The following is a 19,504-nucleotide window of genomic DNA, read 5'->3' on the forward strand; positions in this document are numbered from 1 at the left end:
TGCTCTGCCCCAAGGGAACAGGCTTTCTTTTCAGAGCCACGCCAATGTCCATCCGAGCCGGCTCCATCTGCGTACCATCTCTCAGGCAACACATCTTGTTCTGCACCCAGCCACGCTCCGACCCATAGACAAGAGGCCCAGGTGGTCTGTGCCATCTGTCACTTGCCTGCCCAGGTGTTAACCCTCACTCTGGATCTGCATCCGGGGCCAGTGCTGCCGTCCAGGCTTTGCACATGGTATTCCTTGCACCTGCCACAGTAAATCAAATGGCTCAGGGGAACAGGGTCATGGGGAAGTCAACGCTCAGGCGGTACCCTCTGCCCAGCCCTCTCTGCCCTAAGAAGCCTTCGTGTACTTTCCCTCTGGGGTGACGGTAAATTTTTCCTGCTACCCAAGAAGGCAGGTTCAGTGGCTCCCACTTCGCAGATGAGGGAAACACATATCAGAGAAAGCGCGTGGACCGCCCAAGTTCTCATGCCCAGTGTAGGAGAGGACAGAGGATATGGACCCCAGTCTCATCTCATCCCTACGGAAGCTCTAGATCTGGGAACAGGGGACACAACCTAGAGGCCCCTCATTTTTTTTTTCAAGGCAGGGTTTCCCTGTGTCACAGCCTTAGCTGTTCTGGAACTAGCTCTTGTAGACCAGGTTGGCCTCGAACTCACAGAGATCTGCCTGCCTCTGCCTCACAAGTGCTGGGATTAAAGGCGTGCGCCACCATCGCCCAGCAAGTCCCCTCATTTTGCTCCACTGCCCCACTGCCAGGCACACCAGTTCATTTCAAGAGAAATGTCGCCATCTGGTTCTAATTCATTTATACTTAATTAATCAAAGTGTTTTGTAAGAGACACTTGAGATCCAAGAACTCCTTTTAAGCCTTTTCTTTCATTCTGTTTTGTAGAAATAGAAAAATTAGGTTTCATCAAAAACCCAGTGATGACGCTGGAGCCAGAGGAGCCTAGGTCCATGAGAAGTGAACCCCATGGGAGGCAGAACAGATCAAGCTGGGGTAAGCAGATCCTTCCCCATGGCTGGCTACTGGGCCAAAGACTGAAGTCAAGGGCAGGGTGTGGGGGAGGCGGCTCAGGAAAGCAAGGAGCCTACTGCTGCCTAGGATGTCTCAGCTTAGCATCCTCCAGGCTTCCGACACAACCTGGCTGGGAGGCTTCTCTGTAACACTACAGGAATAGATGAGTGAGCTAGTGAGGGAGCGAGCGAGCGAGGCACTGTCAATATCCGAGCATCTAAAACACACATTCTCTCACCAAAGTCAGATCAGAGGGCCAAAGTCAGCTAGCCCCTGAGGACCATATGCACAGCCTTCCAAGGCATGCGTGAGAAATGGTCCTCTTGTGTATGCCTAGGTATGGGAGAGGTCAGCCCCTTTCCACCACCTCTTCCTGCATAGCCAAGAACTCTACCAAACCCTACATTTCCCAAACCTACTTGGCCATGACAACTGTGACTGCCTTGCAGAACAGGCTCTAGAGTTGTGTAGCCTCCACCGCTGTGCCGACGGGGAAACCGAGACTCTCTGCAGAAGCAGAGAAGAAACCCTCTAATCTAAGGTCACGTGGCATGAATGGGTCAGGAGAGAGACTGAAGCCCAAGGCTCTGCTTCACATGAACACAGTCACAACCTCACTGAAGATGCTGGGCAGGCAGGAGCACCTGAGACTCAAAAGCAGCGTGTTCATCTAGCGGGACCAATGCAAGGAGCATCTCTCTGTGGCAAGTTCTGAGGAGCCGCTAGTGAGCTGGGCTAACGGGAAGGAACAAAGGATTTTCACGACCCCTCTCTTCCTTTGGTTAGGGAGAAAGCATCTTAGAAGCCTAACTACATTCCCCTCTAGTGAGGTAAACTGAGGTTCTGAGAAAAGAAGACCAATCCAGCTCACAGGACCTCACAACACCCTATCATCTTAGCTCTGAGATGCTAGGATCTGATCCTATGATCTCAGCCTGCTCATCGGCTGTGCAGCTTTAGACAAGTCAATCCCCCTCTCTGAATTGCTGAACTTGTTTTCTCTATAGAAAGTAAGCACCTCTCCCTGCATTCACTGGGCTTCTGGAAGTAGCTAATGACACAACAGACAAGAGCCTGGGATGATTTATGGTGACAAGGACCACGAGGTGCTGGCAGAGGCAGGAAACCCTCTACCTTACGTCAAGTCATCATAGTTATGGTCCTCCTGATGGAGACGGAAATCTATTCCCATTTTAAAGATAAGCTGGTAAAAGGAAAGGATTTAAAATATCCTTTCAGAACGGAGAAGCATTCTGGAGGACCAGTGTGGTGAAGGATCCCACGCAGGCAAACCTTAAGTCCTGAATGCCTCCGCTGTAGTTACTCATCTGGAGCTTTCAAAGGAGCGACGTGCATCCAGACAGACTGACTCCAGTGCCTAGGCTCTGGACAGCAGAGTGAAGGCCACTCACAGAGGGAAACCTTCAGGACCCCTAAGTCCACCTGCCTCTCTATTCTTCGTCCCTTTGTCCACCTCCCTTAGAAGATGGACCCCTAGGCCATGGCCTGCCATCCCACCTCATACCTGCTCTCCCACCGTCCCTCTGTGCACCTTGTTCCCTTACAGGAGCTACCGCTTCCACAGAAGGCTTTTCACGCGGATGGACTCGAAGCCCTAAGCGCAAGGCCACTCTCACGCTCTCCTACTCAGCATTCTCTGACCCAGGCTCTCAGCTGGAGCTTCCTCCTGCCTGTGGGACCACTCAGCAAAGCACCCTGCATGCACTTTGGGTTCTAGCTCTACAGAGTGAGCCGGCCACTCTGTTACTAGGGCATCTTAAGGATGTGAGGAGACAGTGTGTGGTAGACTCTCGGCACTGTGGTTAGTCTTTGGCTGTTGGTTCACAGGCAGGCATCAAAGGTCCTAGGACCTGCCCTGGTCAGCCATAGGGCTTGCTGGTCATCTTGCTCCTCCTGCCAGCACAGAGTCTGCCAACTCTGGCTCTGCAGGGACAGTCCCAAACTCACCTACAAAAGACATCTGACTGTGGCACTGAGGAACTGTGGCCCAGGACCCCAAAGACAATGTTTTCAGGGTCCAGGCACAGTTAGTCTCAGGTTCAGGTTTCTTAGGAGTTCCAGCAGGTCCCAAAGGAAAAATAAATTCCAAGGCTCCTATCCTAGAGGGGACAAACTTCTTCCAGGTCATCCAGAAAAGATCACCAGAGAGGCTCACCCAGATCACTTCTCGGGGAGGTGGGGGATGATAGCAGGGTCAGGGCCTCATGTAGGCCCCGGAGCAACTGCTCTTGATGGGACCCTGTGGTCCAGCAAGGATGTTCCGGCTGGCTTCTAAGCCACTAGCTCTGTTTTCTAGTGCCCTGGTCCCAAGGATGGTTCCTTGGGTTTCGGTGTCCATGAATTTACTCTTGGGACACGGCCGGCCAGGAGGCTGGGGCCAGTGAGCTCAACCTTCTCTCTGCTTCCTAGGTCCAGGTTGCTCGACAGCTCCCCGTGCTGACCCTGCGTCAACAGCCCAGGCATTGGGCACCAGACAGATGCCCGCCAGGCTACCACGAGTCTGCCTCAGACTACCCCACCACAGTTCAGCCACATCTGTACCTTGCTTCTTCCTCCGGTGCAGGGCGAGCATGTCCACCGCGTGGGCGAGGAGCAGCAGCAGGCAGAGTGGCGCCCGCATCTGGGCAGCCTGATGCTCCTGGCGCCCGGGCGCCCCGACGGCCCGGCAGCCGCTGTGCGGGGACAGTTCGTGGCACGCGTTGCGCATCCGCGGGTCGCTGGTCGCTGCGGTCACCGGGAACCCGCCGTGCGCCCAGGGCGCGGTGGGTCGAGTGAGGGCGTCAGCTTGGCCGCGCAGCCGGGATGGGGAGGAGCCGGCGGCTGGGCGGCGCTTAACCCTCGGGGGGCCCGTGCGGGTGCCTGCGGTCCTGCCCGCCCCACACAACCCCACACCCTGAGCACGGGCACAGGCCGACTGCAGGTACACACACGCACACGGAGTACTCGCACTCACCCGTTCAGACCCTCCAGCAGCACCCTCCCTCTGCCACTTCTGGTTCCTACCCTCCTTCTCCCAGGACCCTCCTGGCTTGTTTTACTGTTCCAACTGTTTGTCCCCTGACTGTCTGGCCTCCAACACTCCACTCTTGCCAAGAGCTAGGCCCCTTTCTGGCGCGCTGTCCACACCTGGCTCTCTGGTATCCAGCCCGCTCGCGCTGCTCTCTCCATCCCTTGGCTCTCAGGGGTGGGAGTGTGACCCACGCTGCTCCACCCTCTTTTCTTTCTAGCTGTCCCCAACACGGTCTGGTCCAGGCCCTGAGCGATTCCTGCTGCAGCCTTGGGGATCCCCTATTCTTTGACCCAGTGTCCAGCATCTCATAAATTTGCTTATGAAGGGACCTGGGACCTGGAGTGTTTCTTAAAGTCTTATCTCCGGGATTGGGTTAGTTTTAACTGTTTGAGTGCCAAATTGCTCTTTCAATAAAACAGTACTCTCTTGCCTCCGGTGACCCTTTGAGCCAAGCTGCCACGGAGATATCCGAGACCCACGAGTTTGGCCTTCTGCTAAACACTTTCTGTGAGCTAAAAGCTTCAGAACAGCTCCCGTTTTAACTAAGGACTCCTTCCGAAGGAGACCGGATGCTCAGAGAGACCACATGATTTGCCCAAAGCTGAGCAGCAGGTCCATCGCCTTTCGGCCACTTTCCAGCACACAGTCTCGTCACAGAGAGGGTGGAGAGAGCCTGGCAGGCCCAAAGGACAGTCAGACTTTCTGTTTCCTGCAAAGAGGTTCCAAGGCTGGCTGTCCCACCCCTACACCCCCCAGCCCATGTGCAGGGGCCTGCCTCTGGTAAACACTGTGGTTCCCTGCAGGGTCCTCTGGTTCTGATGACTCCGATTTCTCTCTTCTCCCTTTCATTCCAAATCTCCAACTTCTCGCCCTATTTTGCAAGTTTCTCAGGCCTCGCACACCTGGTTTTTTTGTTTGTTTGTTTGTTTGTTTTGGTTTTGTTTGTTTTTGTGAGCCGTCTACCTCAGGCTAGCCCGGAACTCACCGCTTAGCTAAAGATGACCTTGAACCCCTGACCATCTTCCCTCCTCTTCCCAATTGCTGGCATAACAGGTGTGTGATACCCCACCCAGCGTCCCCTTCCATCCTGAGCATTTCTTGCCCAGGCTTCTTCCTGGAGTGGTAGCCGACTCCACTCATCTTCCCCACTGACACTTTCAAGACCCAGTCGTGGTTTGACACCTTTCAGGAAGTTGTCCCTGATTCCCAGGTCAGTACCTCTTCTGGGCATCCATCATTCCCCACCATAGCTGTCTTAACACACTGGGAAGTACAGACATGTCTGCCTCTTCCTCTGCCCCAGCTTCCCATGCCTCCTCTTGGTTCCCACTCCTCGGATATAGTCCTTTACAAGACTTTTGCTGTGTCTCTGTCTGGAAAATTCTTCCCCAGGCCCCTTCAGAACATGTCTCCAGCATGGCCTCCTCGAAAGACCTCTCCCATCACTGCAGAAGTACAGGACTCTCACTCCGCCTCCTCCTCCTCTGCTCTCCACAGTACCAGTACCACCGGCCTGCTTTTGTCTTCAACTAGCTTGCTTGTGAGTTACATAGGGTAGCAATCACCTGTGTATTCTCCATGTACCCCGTGCATAAAATAATTATTCAATATTTGTAAATGAACACAAGTATGAATGAGATGAATAAATGAACGACTGAGCATCCCTCAACCCCAGGCTTTGTTGTGGGACCTTGTGGTGGTTTGAGTGAAAATTTCTCCCACAGGCTCAGCTGTTTGAGTACTTGATCCACAACTGGTGGTGCTGTTTGCATAAGGTTTAGGAGGTGAGACCTTGTTGGAGGATGCATGTCACTGGGGGCAGGCCCTGGAGTTTAAAAGACACATACTAATTCTCTCTCTCTCTCTCTCTGTCTCCTGTTTGAAGCCTGTGGTGTGAGCCGTCAGCTCTCAGCTTCCAGCAGGATCCATGTCTTCTATGCTGTCTCCACCAATATGGCCCCTAAAATTCTGAAACTGTAAGACCAAATAAACCCTGCCTTCTATAGGTTGCCTTGGTTATGGTGTTTTATTACAGCAAAAGAAAAGTAACTAATAGCTTATGAATTTTTGACTCATGTGAGTCCAGTGAGCCATCTGGACCCTCCAGAACCTGAGTTTGAGGATATAAACCCCAAACTCAGGATCCTTTCCCTCCCTTAGATGCTCAGAGGGTTTGGTGCTATCTCTAGGAGGTTATCTAGGCATCTCAGCCCACCATCCAGACCCTCCCCGAGTACAGCCACCCAGAGAGGGCATTAAGGCTGGGAATACTGGTGATCTGCCTAGGAGCTGTGGGCCTGAGGGTATTACTTAGGAACTGTTGGTCACTGTCAAGAATAATGGCTTATAACACATGGTCCCAGAAGAAATCCTCTCAGACTGGAGAACTCAGGCTTCCTCCCTCTTCCGCACAGCAGCCCTTCCTCAGCCATGGTTTTCTTTTCCACAGTTTCAGCTGATACCAGTTGACAGAGGCTGCAAATATATAATGGACAATTACAGAAGCAAGTATTCATAAGTGTGAAGTTACATCCCGTATGGAATAATACATACCTCCTGTTTTATCTGGTCCTGGATTTGAATCGTACCATTTTCTAGTGTATCTACTCTGAATACATCACCTTCCTGTTAATCAGTTAGTTGGCTAGGCAGGGTTTGTATTCAAGCCACCATTATGTCATTTATTAGTGGTCCCAAGTAGTGACACCAGTGATTCACAGATGCCAGAGAGAAGCCAGGAAGTGCTTCCTTTAAGGAGAAAGGTAAATGTAAAATAAGCTATCTCGAGGGGGTATATTACATCCATTTGACTTTTATTACAGTATATTGTTACGTTTTCCCCTCATTTTATTAGTTGGTGTTGTTAATCTTGTGTTGTGCCTTGACTTATAAGTTGAACTTTATCAGAAGTTGGATATATAGAATGAACTGTATCTCTCTCTCCTATCTATCTATCTATCTATCTATCTATCTATCTATCTATCTATCTATCCATCCATCCATCCATCCATCCATCCATCCATCTATCTATCTATCTATCTATCTATCTATCTATCTGGTATGTTCTGTTTCAGACATCCACTAAGCATCTTAGGGATATGCATCTTGGAAAGGGGACTTCTCTACAAGGTTTCAGATTTCCTGAGAAGGGAAAGGGCTTACGCAGAGGACAGAGCTGTTCACTTATGCGCTGTTGACTGGACAGCTGCTTCCTTGCAAGGGTGGCTGGGAAATGTAGTCTAATTCTGTAGCTGGAGTTCACATAGTCGCCAGGGAGAGTGGGTGGATATCTCCAACCAAGACACCTGAACTTTCCATTAGGCCAAGCACAGTTTCCCCAGAGCCACTCGATGGCCCCTGCTCAGATGACCACCAGCCCAGGTTTGTGACCCTGCATTGTTTCCAGAATGCTTGTTGTCTCACGACACAGAGCTTGGTTTCGGCAGCACCACAGTCAAGATTCCTAACAGAGCCACCACCACAGGACTCCCACATGGTACCCTCATGGCTCTGCCCTTCCTCTCCCTCCTCAGCACCAATCCCTAGCAACCACTCATCTGTTCTCCATCTCCGTAATTATGTCGTTACACAAATATTATGTAATGGGATTGTGAAGTGTGTACAGTTTGAGACCCGCTTTCTGCACTCAGCATAATTTTCTCCAGAGTCACCCCAGCTTGTTCATCCACGACAGTCGGCTGCTTTTTATTCCTGAGTGGTCTTCCCTGGTGGTGGGCATCGAACCCAGTCACCCAGCAGTTTACTCCATTGAAGGCATTTGTGTTTTCAAATTTTGCTTATTATGAATAAAGCCACCGTCTGGTTTTTTTATGTGCTAGATTCAAAGTGCTGTGTTGGGTATTGTGATTTTTCAAATGTTTTCTCCTGCTCTGTAATTTGTCTTTTCATCTCCTTACCAGGCTCCCTCACAGAGCAAATATAGTTAACTTCAGTGGGGTCCACTTTATCATATTTTCCTTTTCATAAGTCATGCTTTGTGTCCTACTTGGCTTTCCCGTTGCTCTGTCTAACAAACACACGAGCAACAGCAAGCAGGGGAGGAAAGGGTTTGCTTCAGCTTACAGGTAATGGTCTGTCATTGAGAGGAGCCAGGGCAGGAGCTCAGGGCAGGAGCTCAGGGCAGGAGCCAGGGCAGGAGCTCAGGGCAGGAGCCAGGGCAGGAGCCAGGGCAGGAGCTCAGGGCAGGAGCCAGGGCAGGAGCTCAGGGCAGGAGCTCAGAGCAGGAGCTCAGGGCAGAAGCCAGGACAGGAGCTCAGGGCAGGAGCTCAGGGCAGGCACTTGAAGCAGAAGCTACGGAGGAGCACCACTTTCTGGCTGGCTCTGCTAGCTTTCTTACGTAGCATAGGGACGGTGCTACCCACAGTGGGCTAGACCTTCCTACATCAACCAGCAATTAAGGAAATGTCCTACACACATGCCCAAAGGCCCTCTGATGGAGGCAGTTCCTCAGCTGAGTTCTCCTCTTCTCAGGTGTATCAAACTGACAGCCAAGATCAGCTATCACACTTTAACTTTCAAGTATAATATTGCCTAATCTTATATGTCAAAGGGTTTCTCCTACGATTTCCTAAAAATGATACGTTTATGTTTAGGTTCATGATTTGTTTTGATTTGTTTTTGTGAAAAGTCTGGAGTTTATTTTAGGTCAAGGTTCATCTTCTGCTTGGGACTCTCTGGTTGCTGTGGTGTTACTGCCTCCACTAGTATTGGTACTCCGCCTCCATTCAACTGCTTTAACTCATTTACCACAAATTAGTTGGACATATTTATATGGTTTTATTTTGGAACTTTTCTGTTCTACTGTGTGGAATGTATATTTTTTTTGCCTGTCAACACTACATTTTGGGGGCTTAGGAGATGGCTAAATCAGTAATGTACTTGCCATATGAGCATGTGAACCCGAGTTCAGATCCCCAGCACCGTGTATAAAATTGGTCTCAGCAGGCTCTAATTGCAGTGCTAAGGAGGCTGAGTCAGGCAGTTCCCACAGGATCCAGCCCAATCAGGAAGCCTGAGGTCCAGTAAAAGACATTCATATAAAAATAAGATAGAAACAGAAGACACCCAAGGTTGACCTCTGGCCTCGACTCTATGTGCAGAGCACAGGCACACATGTGTAAACACACACACACGTGTGTAAACACACACACTACTACATTGTCTTCACTGTGGCTGGGTAGTAAGTCTTGAGTTTAATTAGACCCACTTCTCTTACTTAATTCTTATTCAAAATTATTTCGGCTGTTCTATTTCTTTTGTCTTCCTTCCTACATACATCTCGGAACACGTCTGTTTGTGTCTAGAGGAGAATCTTACCAAGAACCCTACTACATATGCCTATGGATTTGAGAGAGATAGCTTCAGTGTGCTGAACTGTCCCATCCGCAAACACAGCATGTGTCTCTCTCTACCCACACGTCATCCGTGTAGCATAGCGTTCACAGCCATGCTTTGTCAGGATCAAGCCTGTTTGATTGCCCTCTTCCCCTAACAAGTTTAAATGCTATTGGATTTTTAATTTTCCTATCTCCATCTTCATTACTAACATACAGAAATACAGACAATTTTGTGTACAGCTCTTTTATCTTGTCACTTGGCTAAATTTGCTTATTAGTTCTACAAGTGCACAAATATATATTCAGAATTAACATACACCTATATATGTATGTGTGTTCTGTATGTATAAGTTTTTTACATAGACAAGTATATTACCTGCAAGTAGGGACCATTTTCCTTTCTTTCTGGACTTAGTGCCTTTTATTGCCTTGTTTCTGACTTACTGAACTGCTGAGAGCTTCCAGCACTATGCCAAAAGGGCCCGCTGAGAACAGACATCCTTGTCTTGTTCCCAGTCTGAGCGGGAAGGCGTCCAGCCCTCACCAGTGAGCATGACATTACCAGTCAGGCTGCTGTGGATGTTTTTCATCAAGCTGCAGAAATTCTTCTGGTTGCTGTTTTTCTGGTTGTTAAACTTGTGAATGGATTTTGAATTTGTCGATTTTATTGTGTATGCTGATGTGTTCATTTAACTTTTCTTCTACCTGTGGATGTCGTACATCACTTCCTAGAGCGGAACAAGCCCCACTTGGTCATGGTTTGCTTAGCTCTCTTTCCGATTGTTTTAAGGACTTCTATGAATACATTCATGAAGGCTAGAGGCCTGTAGCTTTCCTTTGTGTTCTGTCTGGTTCGAGTACCAGTGCTTAACACTAGTCTTGAAGGAAGCCCCAGAAGAACAAAGCAGACAGAATGAAATTGCACAGGCTCTGATGACGACCCCGACATAATGCTTTAATGGATTAATTAATTATATTTTAACTAACTAATTAATTAATTAGGATTCTTGAGACAGGGTCTCACCATATAGCCCTAGGGAGCCTGTATTTCTTTTGCTCCTCCATCCACTTGACCCCAAGCTCGCCGGCCATTCCCCTCCTTCTCCAAACCCACATTCTGCTGCTCCTTTTCCCTTCCCAGCCTCCCAAGTAGATCCCCAGGTGGGGGACACTCAAAACCTTTCTATAGGGAAGCCTCACCCAACTATTAAGCCACCTAAGACCCAATACTCTCTCTTCAAAGCCCCAGGGGACTAAAGACTCTTATCTTTGATCTCTTAAGAAAGAATCGTTATTTTCCAGAGCTGTAGCTTTGGAGCCTGTCCTGGCACTAGCTCTTGTAAACCAGGTTGGGCCTCGAACTCACAGAGATCCACCTGTCTCTGCTTCCCAAGTGCTGGGATTAAAGGCGTGCGCCACCACCGCCTGGCAAGAGATAATCTTTTGTGTCCCACATCTCCCCCCTTTAACTCACCCACACCAGCAGCTAAAAAAAAAAAAAAAGTCCAACAGGTCTATCACTTGGCTCAGGGTCTCTGGCCTATCATCTCAGCAGTGGCTCCTCGGCACCTTGAAGTACCCAGTTCCTGTACTCTCCTCTCAGCCATCCCCTCAGACACCTCCCATTGCTTTGCCCTTGACCTTAAGGATGCCTTCTTTTTTATTCCCCTGCACTCCTGGTCACAAAATATCTTTGCCTTTCCTTGGACTAATCTGGACACTCACATAGTGTCCTGGCACTTGCTATGGAGAGCAGGCTGGCTTTGAACTCAGAGACCCACTTGCCTCTGCCTCCCAAGTGCTGGGATTCAAAGTGTGTTCCTGTCATTGTAACTCCGCACTTGAAGGTCAACAGGAATCCTCGTGTTCCTCTTCATTGGTGAGACTGTTAAATCAAGAGGGATAAAGGCTGAAGTTGAAACTCAGTGATAGGGCACTTGCCTGTGTGTCCTAAGGTCCTGGGTTTAATCTTCAGCATGAGAGCAAGCAAACAAATACATGAATACATAAAAAGGGAAGATTTATAAGACTTGAAGCTTCCTGACATAAAAGCCCAAATAACCAAGACAGAATAGAGAATTGTCATAATGAGAATCAGGATGACCACAACTTTAGTGAGAAAGTACACTCAACTGATGCTAATACCAAGATAATTAAGATGTTGCAATCGTCTGACGAGGATTTTCAAGAAGCCGTCATAACAATGTTCTTGTAGGAAATTACACATTCTCTTGAAACAAATGAAAGCATATAAAACCATGGCAAAGAAAAAAAAGGAACCAAATAGAAATTACGAAGCTGAAAAAAATTAATAATTGGAAAAAACAACTTGCTAATAGACCCAATAATAGAGCAGAAATGAGCAGTGATGGACAAACCCCAGCTCCCACCCCCAAGGGACAAGGCGGCCCAAGGCATTTCCCAGACACTGTCCCTCTCCCCCAGTGCCAGCAGAAACTGGGAATGGCAAACTAGGCTGTAGCCGGTGCTGACTGAGCACCTCTCCTTCCGGTGCCAACTTCCTTCCTGTTTCAAGTTTTTTCCTGTCCAGTGTCTATCCTGTGTCATGTTTTGGGGGATCAGTTTCCACATGAACTTGACCCCAACTATTTTTTTTTCTAGTCAGGGTTTCTCTGTGTAACAGTCCTGGTTGTCCTGGAACTTGCACTGGCCTCAAACTCACAGAGATCCAACTGCCTCTGCCTCCCGAGTGAGTGCTGGGATTAAAGGTGTACACCACCCCCACCTCACCTCAGACTTGACTCCAGGATCTGCCAAGGCAATTCTAAACCAAGAGAGGATGAGAGAGTTCTCATGGTAAGTCATAATACATGTGAGCTAGGAGCAACTCCCAACTCAGGGAATGTTCTCACGGGTTCCTCGTCTGTGTCTGCTCAGAATCTGTAAACAGAGACATTAAACCTCCCAACACCTCCTCAGGACTTCATGTCAGTCCCCTCTTCAATCAAAACTCCGAAACCTCAGTCTTCTTTCCTTGTGTGTCTGACTTTTCCCCGGGGAAGGCAAACAGCCAGGCCTTATGGAGGACTCAGCCTCACAGCTTCAAGCCCGCCTGCCCCTTCTGTGTTAACCCCAGAGGAATCCCAGCCCCCACCCTCCACGGATTGGCTTGTTATTATTTTAATGCCGTGAAATAAATTGAAAAAATTACCCACAAAATACAGGTTTTGAGCAGCTGGCTTGAAATTTCTTTCCATAAACAAATGAGTTTGATGAGTTACCTCAGTGCCACTCCAGAATTCTCTTAAACCCTCTATGTCCTGTGTGCATATGGAGTTTGCTGGGGCATGGCCTCATGGGTGGAGAGACTGCTGGGAATCACGGGCACCTCTCGGGCTCTATGATGATGTATGTCTACCACTCTGCTCCACGACACACTTCCTACCTCCTTCTCAGGTCCCACAATCAGTGTAGGCTTGGGAGCCACGCTCTCTGATTGAAGCAGAAATTTTCCCATTGAAGAAAGGCTTCAAACAAGTTACTTCATTGCTGGCCTCGGTTTCTCCACAGAAAGCAGGACTCTAGCGTCAGTCCATAAGATTGCAATAATGGACAGGGAGGATGGCTGCATGGGTAAAGCCTTTGCTGTGGGAGTCCGATGAGCTGAGTTTGATCCCCAGTGCCTACGACAAGATGGAAGGAGAGAATCAAATCAGTTAAACATACACGAAGCTCGTAGAGGACAGCGCAAGGCCACACTGGGAAACTTCAGCTGTTGTTAGCGTCAAAGGTGGAAGAGGAAGCAGAAGCTGCAGGGGACCAGGTAAAACTGAGTGACATCCCAGCGTTTCTCCAGGGTGCAATTTGCAAAGCTCGCAGACACCTGCCGCCTCGTACGGCCTGATGCTGATCTAGGGAGAGCTTCAGGACCGGAGTCTGAGAAGCCAGCATCTGGCAGGCAAACCGACTCCTGCTCTCAGAACAACAAGAGTCAGGCTCCATTTTGGTAGGCTGGGCCGGGGGCGGGAGGGGGGGGGGTCCTGATCCTTGTCACACACTGAAACTTGAGGCTGACCCTACACAAAATGTTTTAATTGGCTTTCTGTTGCTATGATAAACACCATGACCAAAGCAACTCGGGAGAGGAAACAGTTTATTGAATCTTGCAGGCAATAACCAATAATCGAGGGAAGCCAAGGCAGGAACTCAAGGTACAAGCATCAATAGAAACCATTGGAGGAATACCACTTACTGGCTTTGCCCTGGGTTCACCTTCGACTATGCTTCTTACATAGCCCAGGCCTCCCTATCTAGGGATGGTACCACCAGCCCACAGTGGGCTGGATCCTCTTACATCACTTAACAGTCAGAAGAGACAGCCTCATACTCACAATTTCACAGAAGCCATTCCTCAGCTGAAGTTTTATCTTCCCAGGTATATCAAGTTGACAAGCAAAATTATCCGTTATATTGGTGCAATGAACTTAATCCAGGGAAGAGGTCTGACCCCATTATTAATTATAGACTGAAACCAAGATTAAAATCTTAATTTTTAATAGAACTCAGAGCCATGGATATTGTTTTGCACCAGCTCTTGATTCCAGTCACAACTGGGATTTGATATTTGAGGTAAACTGACCCCTAATCCTTGAGACAGATTGAATTTCATACTGATCCCATATTGACTCAGGATCTTGACTCCATGCTGAGCCCCGACTCTGGCCACTGTCTAAGCATGATGGGGATCTCTAACTTAGATGTCCACCTCAGCTGCTGCCCATCTTCCATCAGATCATCTTTCCAGAAAGAGTGAACCAGAAGATTGGGCATTTCTTGGAAAGGTCCAAGTGTCAGGGCAATATTCATAAGTCACCATAGGAGTAAGACCCTGTCTCACCTCCTGTGGCTGTAATTGCCAGGTGTACCCCAGGGAGAAGAGCCCCAAAGTTCCAAGTTTTCTGATGCCGGAGTAATGGCGAGTGCTATTGGCTGGGTGGCTTTCAGTTTTGATTATTGAATAAGTCATTTCTGGTTTTGCGTCCAGCCTTGGTCAGCCTGGCATAGCGTTTTTCTTTTCTTTGCTGTTGGAAGTTGTGACACTCTTTCAAACAAAGGACAAAATGGAAAAAAAAAACAACAGTGAAAATATTTCCTAACTATGTTCACAGTCAAGTCGATCCCTTGGTAATTGAGGGAAGAAGAGAGGACTGCGGGAGTTTTCCATCAGGATTGGGGGGGGGGGGGACCTGCGATGGGGGGGGGGCAGGGCTGTGGGGGCTGAGCTGGGCTGCACTGAAGAAGTGAAGGATAGAGAGAGAGGGACGGAGAGCTGAGCCCACGAAGGGAGGTGAAACGCCTTTGTGTCACAACTCTGGAGGGAGCTGATGAGAGAGGGTCTATGAGCCACTGTGAGTCCTGCAGTCTGGAGTTACCAGCACCTACCCAAGGACTGCATGGTGACTGTGAAGTGCTGAGCAGATGTAAAGGACAGTGTCTGTCTTTGTCATGACTTGCAGCCTCTGTCAGCAGAGTGACGGGAGGGTTTGATGAGCCACTGAAGCCAGAATCAAGTCGTGGGCTGGCCGCTTACTTACACGATCTTAGGCAAACTGCTGAGCCACTTGGAGTCTCAGTTTCCTCATCTCTAAAATGGAGATAGAAATTGGGTTATGAAGATTAATTTGATAATAAATGTGGCCCCTGGTGCACGATAGGTGTATTGGTTACTTTTCCTGTTGCTGTGGCAAAAAGCCTGGCGAGAGCAACTTAAGGGAAGAAGGGATTTATTTTTATCTCACAGTCTAAGAGTATAGTGCTTCATGGCAGAGAAGTCAGGGCCACAGGAACTTGAGGCAACCTGTCTCATTGCATCGGCAGCCGCGAGAGCCAATTGTGGCATTCAGTTGCTTTCTTCTTTCTATTCAGTGGGGACCCAGTGCATGGAAGGGCGACACTCACATTAGGGTGGTCTTCCCCCATCGTTTAACCCAGAAATTCCTACACAGATTTGACAGTCAAGGTTCATGATCACAACAGGTGTGCAAAGGGGGGGGGTAGCTTGTTACAGATTCATAAAATATTTCACGTCTATATACAAAGTTCAGGCTGCAAGGACAAGATGGGTGACCTTGTGAACTATAGCATGGACACTGGCTCTGAGGCCTCCTGTCCCACATTATTGGTGTGAGCAGTTGGTTGAGGGATTCGTTCACTCATTACCCAGCATTCACTGCAGGAGGGATTGGCAGAAGCTGAAGATGATGTCTAGGTACTCACAAGCTGCTGGAGAGGCATACTAGGAAAGAAGGGATTTCTGTTAAGTCAGTCAAGTTCTAGAATCCGGGGCCGTGGGAGGGTCATGGGTGTCCAGGGGAGGTACCGCAAAAAGCCTATGGAAATAGTACCTGGACCGAGTAAGGTAGGGTTCACAGTAGTTCATTCACTTCCTCTCTTCATTCACTGAATGAGATTTGCTGAGGACTGGTTCACCCGTGGTTGAGAATTCAGACATTTTCCCCACAGCAAATATGTCACCACATTCCATGCACTCATGTGGACAGCTCCACCGAGGTCCTGGGTGTCTTGGGCCTAAGGTCTTGGCCTTTCGCCACCCCCCACCCCCCCACCCCCCGCCCCGGACTCTGATTCCCAGAGGACCTGTCTACTTGTCCGCTGAGTGTGTGGACCAGGGCTTTCCTCCTGTGTGATGCTCTGCAGTCCCTGGCTCCAGTTTGTCTCCCATGACACACGATGTATCTGCCATGACTTGTTGTCCTTGATATTTACCTTTCTGTGGCCGAGCAGCCTTCTGTAAGTGCCCGTGACTCTCCTGCTAGCTTGCAAGGCCTTAGCTTTGAATTGAGGAATTATATTACAAGCAGCTCTCATCCAGTGAGCTATGGGAGGTAGTGGGTAATCCCAGCACCCCACTTTGACTGGGGTGTATGCCATTTGTCGCATCCAGGCACCCTTTGGAGCTGGAGTCTGTCCAATGTGCAATTTGCTTGTTTCAAGGTTGACAGAGCCTTCTGTGTCTCTTTGTTATCTCTGAACCCCAGGGTTTTATGGAAGTCACAGTCTCTGTCCCCAGAGCACATCCATGAAGTCTCTTTAACTCGATCTGAGAAGCCTTGGTCACCAGGATGATGTCCAAAATTCCTGCCAGGTATTCAAGGACTCTCTGTCCTGGGTCTGCCCTTCCATGTTTGGTTCTTGCTGTTCCTCTATGGCCTAAGGAAAGCTTTCTTTTCATTACTGCTTGTGTGAGTCGCAACTGCTCTTCCAGATTCAGGTCAAGTTCATCTCCTGAAAATTCTCCTGACCACATTCATCCCAGGAGTGCTCCTAGGGCTTGAGTGTGCTCCTGTCTTATGGCACAAATAGCTTTGGGCTCTCCTTGCCTGTTCCTCTAGTAGTTGGCTAGGTTAGCATTCCTTCTGGGCATGGCCTTGAGATGTGGGAACATGGTATGGTGGACCTCAGTGGCTCTTTACTTAGGCCTCTTCCTGGAGTCATTTTCATGTATTCCCAGCATGGCGTCTGACTTCCCAGGATAGACATGCATGCTAAGCACTTCAGAAAATCAGCCTAGTTCGTTTGTTACAAAATTCTTCATGACAGATACATGATTACTTGTGTTCCTCAGCAGAAGAAACCACAGTTCTGAGAAAGAAAGCCACTTACCTCTGTCATGGACAGAGCTAGGACAAGACCTCAGGTCCCTTGATTCTTAAAGCCCTGCTCTTCATACAGGCTCATCAGGGTCCTAGTCAGACTTCCCCTGGCTGGGAAGTGGTCCCTCTCTTCATGTGTCTGCTTCTCTTGTACCTTCCAGCTTCCCTCAAACTAATTATCCTATGAATGCCTGGGTTGCCAGCTTCCTTCCCTCTACCATGTTATCTACCCAGACTGCCTCAATCTCTCCAGCCATCTGGTTCCCACTGGCGACAGAGTCTGAGGCATGCTCTTTGCGGTGTTTCTTGGGTGCATGCCCTACACTCCTTGGCTTTCCTTTGCCCTTCTGAGATTGATGGAGATATAAAACCTGATCCTGGAGCCAGAGGAAGGACGGAGCGACTACAGGAAGGGTTGGAAGTGCCCTTCTGGAGAAAGCTGGCCTGCTGCCTCTGTGTCAGCACCGGTTGTGATTTCTTTTCTTGGTCCCCAGTGTCCAAAAGGGTCACTGCTTTGAGATCCTACTCAAGATGCTAACATATTGACAGCTGGGTTGCAGTCTCCCCTTTGGCCTCAGCTTTCTCATCTCAAGAAAGCTGGAAGAGATTCAAGAACATTGTCCCGTCAGCTCCTTGACATTACAGTTGCTCCACAGAAGTTGCCCGATCATGATACCTGCTCTCATGGGAGCAAAACTGATGAGAATTACAGAATGCTGGGACCATCGTGAGGGAAGCTCTTCTAATGCCCCAGGGAACACACAGTGAGCAAGCAAAGGCAAGGCTCACATTATCACGTCTGCTTCAGAGAAGCCCTGTGAGGTAGAATTTGTTTTGTGTTGAGCAGATGTGTGGATAGTGACTCAGAGAACACAAGTGGCTCAGCAAAGGTCATGAGTGGGAAGACTGGAACAAAGGCAGGGGCCGTGGGACATCAAACTCAGCGCTTTCCATTGCGTTCATTCATCTGCAATTGACCACTCCCACCTGGATCACTAACCCCCACCTGCGGTCACCCACCTTCCACAGGCTATGGACACTGTGGTAGAGCCTGGTCCTCCGAGCAAAGCGGCTACCGTCTTCGTGTGACCAGCTGTACCTGATCTCAAGGGAGCCCTATGACATCTTGGGAGAAAGGCAGAGGGAACAGCTGTGCAAAGCCCTTTGGTCCGGATGAACTAGGAGGGCTGGTGTGGATGGGGCAGTGTGAGGGGAGAGAGAAGACATGGAAGGGAAACAAGGGCTGCCAAGCTCTGTGTGCAGTCCGCACTGAGCTGGCCCACAGGGTCTTCTCAGTGCCAGAATGAGTTCTTATCTACTAGGAAAAGAGCCACAGCCATCCCGACATAGGCAATCCCAGCTTCTCTTTCCTCGGTGGCGCCTGGGGTCAGAATGGAGCCAGAGACTGAAGTCTCTGCAGCAGCTTTTGCAGCTGTCTGTCTCTTAGGGAAGGGGAGGATCCCGCCCCTCACCCTGCTCCATCTTCTCCATCATCCGCTCCATTTGTAGAGGAGTAAACTGAGCCTCAGGGAGCTTGTGTAGCTGGCTGGAGGCCACATGCCAAACCCACCTCACTCTTACATCCTTGCTCAGGTTTGGATATTGAATATCCCCCAAATACCCTAGCGTGAAAGGCCAGGTTCTCAGAGTGGTGCTATCAGCAGGTGAGGGAATGGGTTGTGGAACCCCAGTCCCTTCCTCTTCCTTAAGACCAGGTAAGCAATTTTCTCTGCCTTATGTTCCCAGCCATCGCCTATTGTGCCCTTCTGGAGATCTGAAGGAGGTGGGCCAGCCAGTAATGGGCTTGAAACATCGAAAACCATGAGCCACAGCCAGCCTCCTCCCTCTCTAAATTGATTACCTCGGGTGTTTTGTTTCAGTGATGGAAAGCTAACACAGGCCCCTTCCAGGTCTTTCAGAATCTTATTTGCCACAGTGCCTCTGAGCTGGTAGAACACAGAGAAGAGGCCCTGTAGGATTCTCTCATAGCTGGTTCAGAAGGAAATGTTAGCCACCCAACCAAGCCACCGTTTCACGGGTGATCAACAGGTATGGCCTCCAGACTACAGTCAGAAAACGAGAAGCTGGGTTTCTCAACTGGCTTCCTTCAGCCCATCTCTTCTTGGCAGGAGAGGGAGGCCAGCCATGGCTTCTTCTGCATGATGGTTTAACCTGAAGCTTGGGAGCAGATGTGTTTTCTGACCTCTAGCTGCAACACTAAGCACTTTCCGTGGGGTTGTCATAGCGCTTGGGGGCTGGAGCCTAAGGCTTCCCTGTGTCCACCGTGGGTCAGTAACATTCCCCCCCCAATAGTCATAGCTTGGGGAAGTGGGAATTGACTTATTGATGAATTTCTCTTGACAGTTCTTGTGATTTCTCTGCTCCTGTTATACAAAGGGTCTGAGGCAGCCTGGGGAGGATGGGGAAGGCAGAAGCTGGTCATCTGCTCATTGTG

At 49.4% G+C, this 19,504-nt stretch overlaps 1 protein-coding gene across 2 annotated transcripts in view; it reads right to left on the reverse strand.

The window, feature by feature from the left end:
- The window catches only part of Rspo4 (R-spondin 4), a 35,506-nt gene extending 31,687 nt beyond the window's left edge, over positions 1-3,819 (reverse strand). For both annotated transcript variants that reach the window (XM_050151247.1, XM_050151246.1), the window contains exon 1: positions 3,590-3,819. In XM_050151247.1, coding sequence (XP_050007204.1) covers positions 3,590-3,755 — 166 coding nt within the window. In that variant the 5' untranslated portion in view covers positions 3,756-3,819. The remainder of the gene's footprint in view (positions 1-3,589) is intronic.
- Between the last annotated feature and the right edge of the window lie 15,685 nt (positions 3,820-19,504).

The sequence above is a fragment of the Alexandromys fortis genome, unplaced genomic scaffold (assembly GCF_014885135.2).
Source record: "Alexandromys fortis isolate MF-2015 unplaced genomic scaffold, M_Fortis_MF-2015_v1.1 scaffold_27, whole genome shotgun sequence".
Taxonomy (NCBI): Eukaryota; Metazoa; Chordata; class Mammalia; order Rodentia; family Cricetidae; genus Alexandromys; species Alexandromys fortis.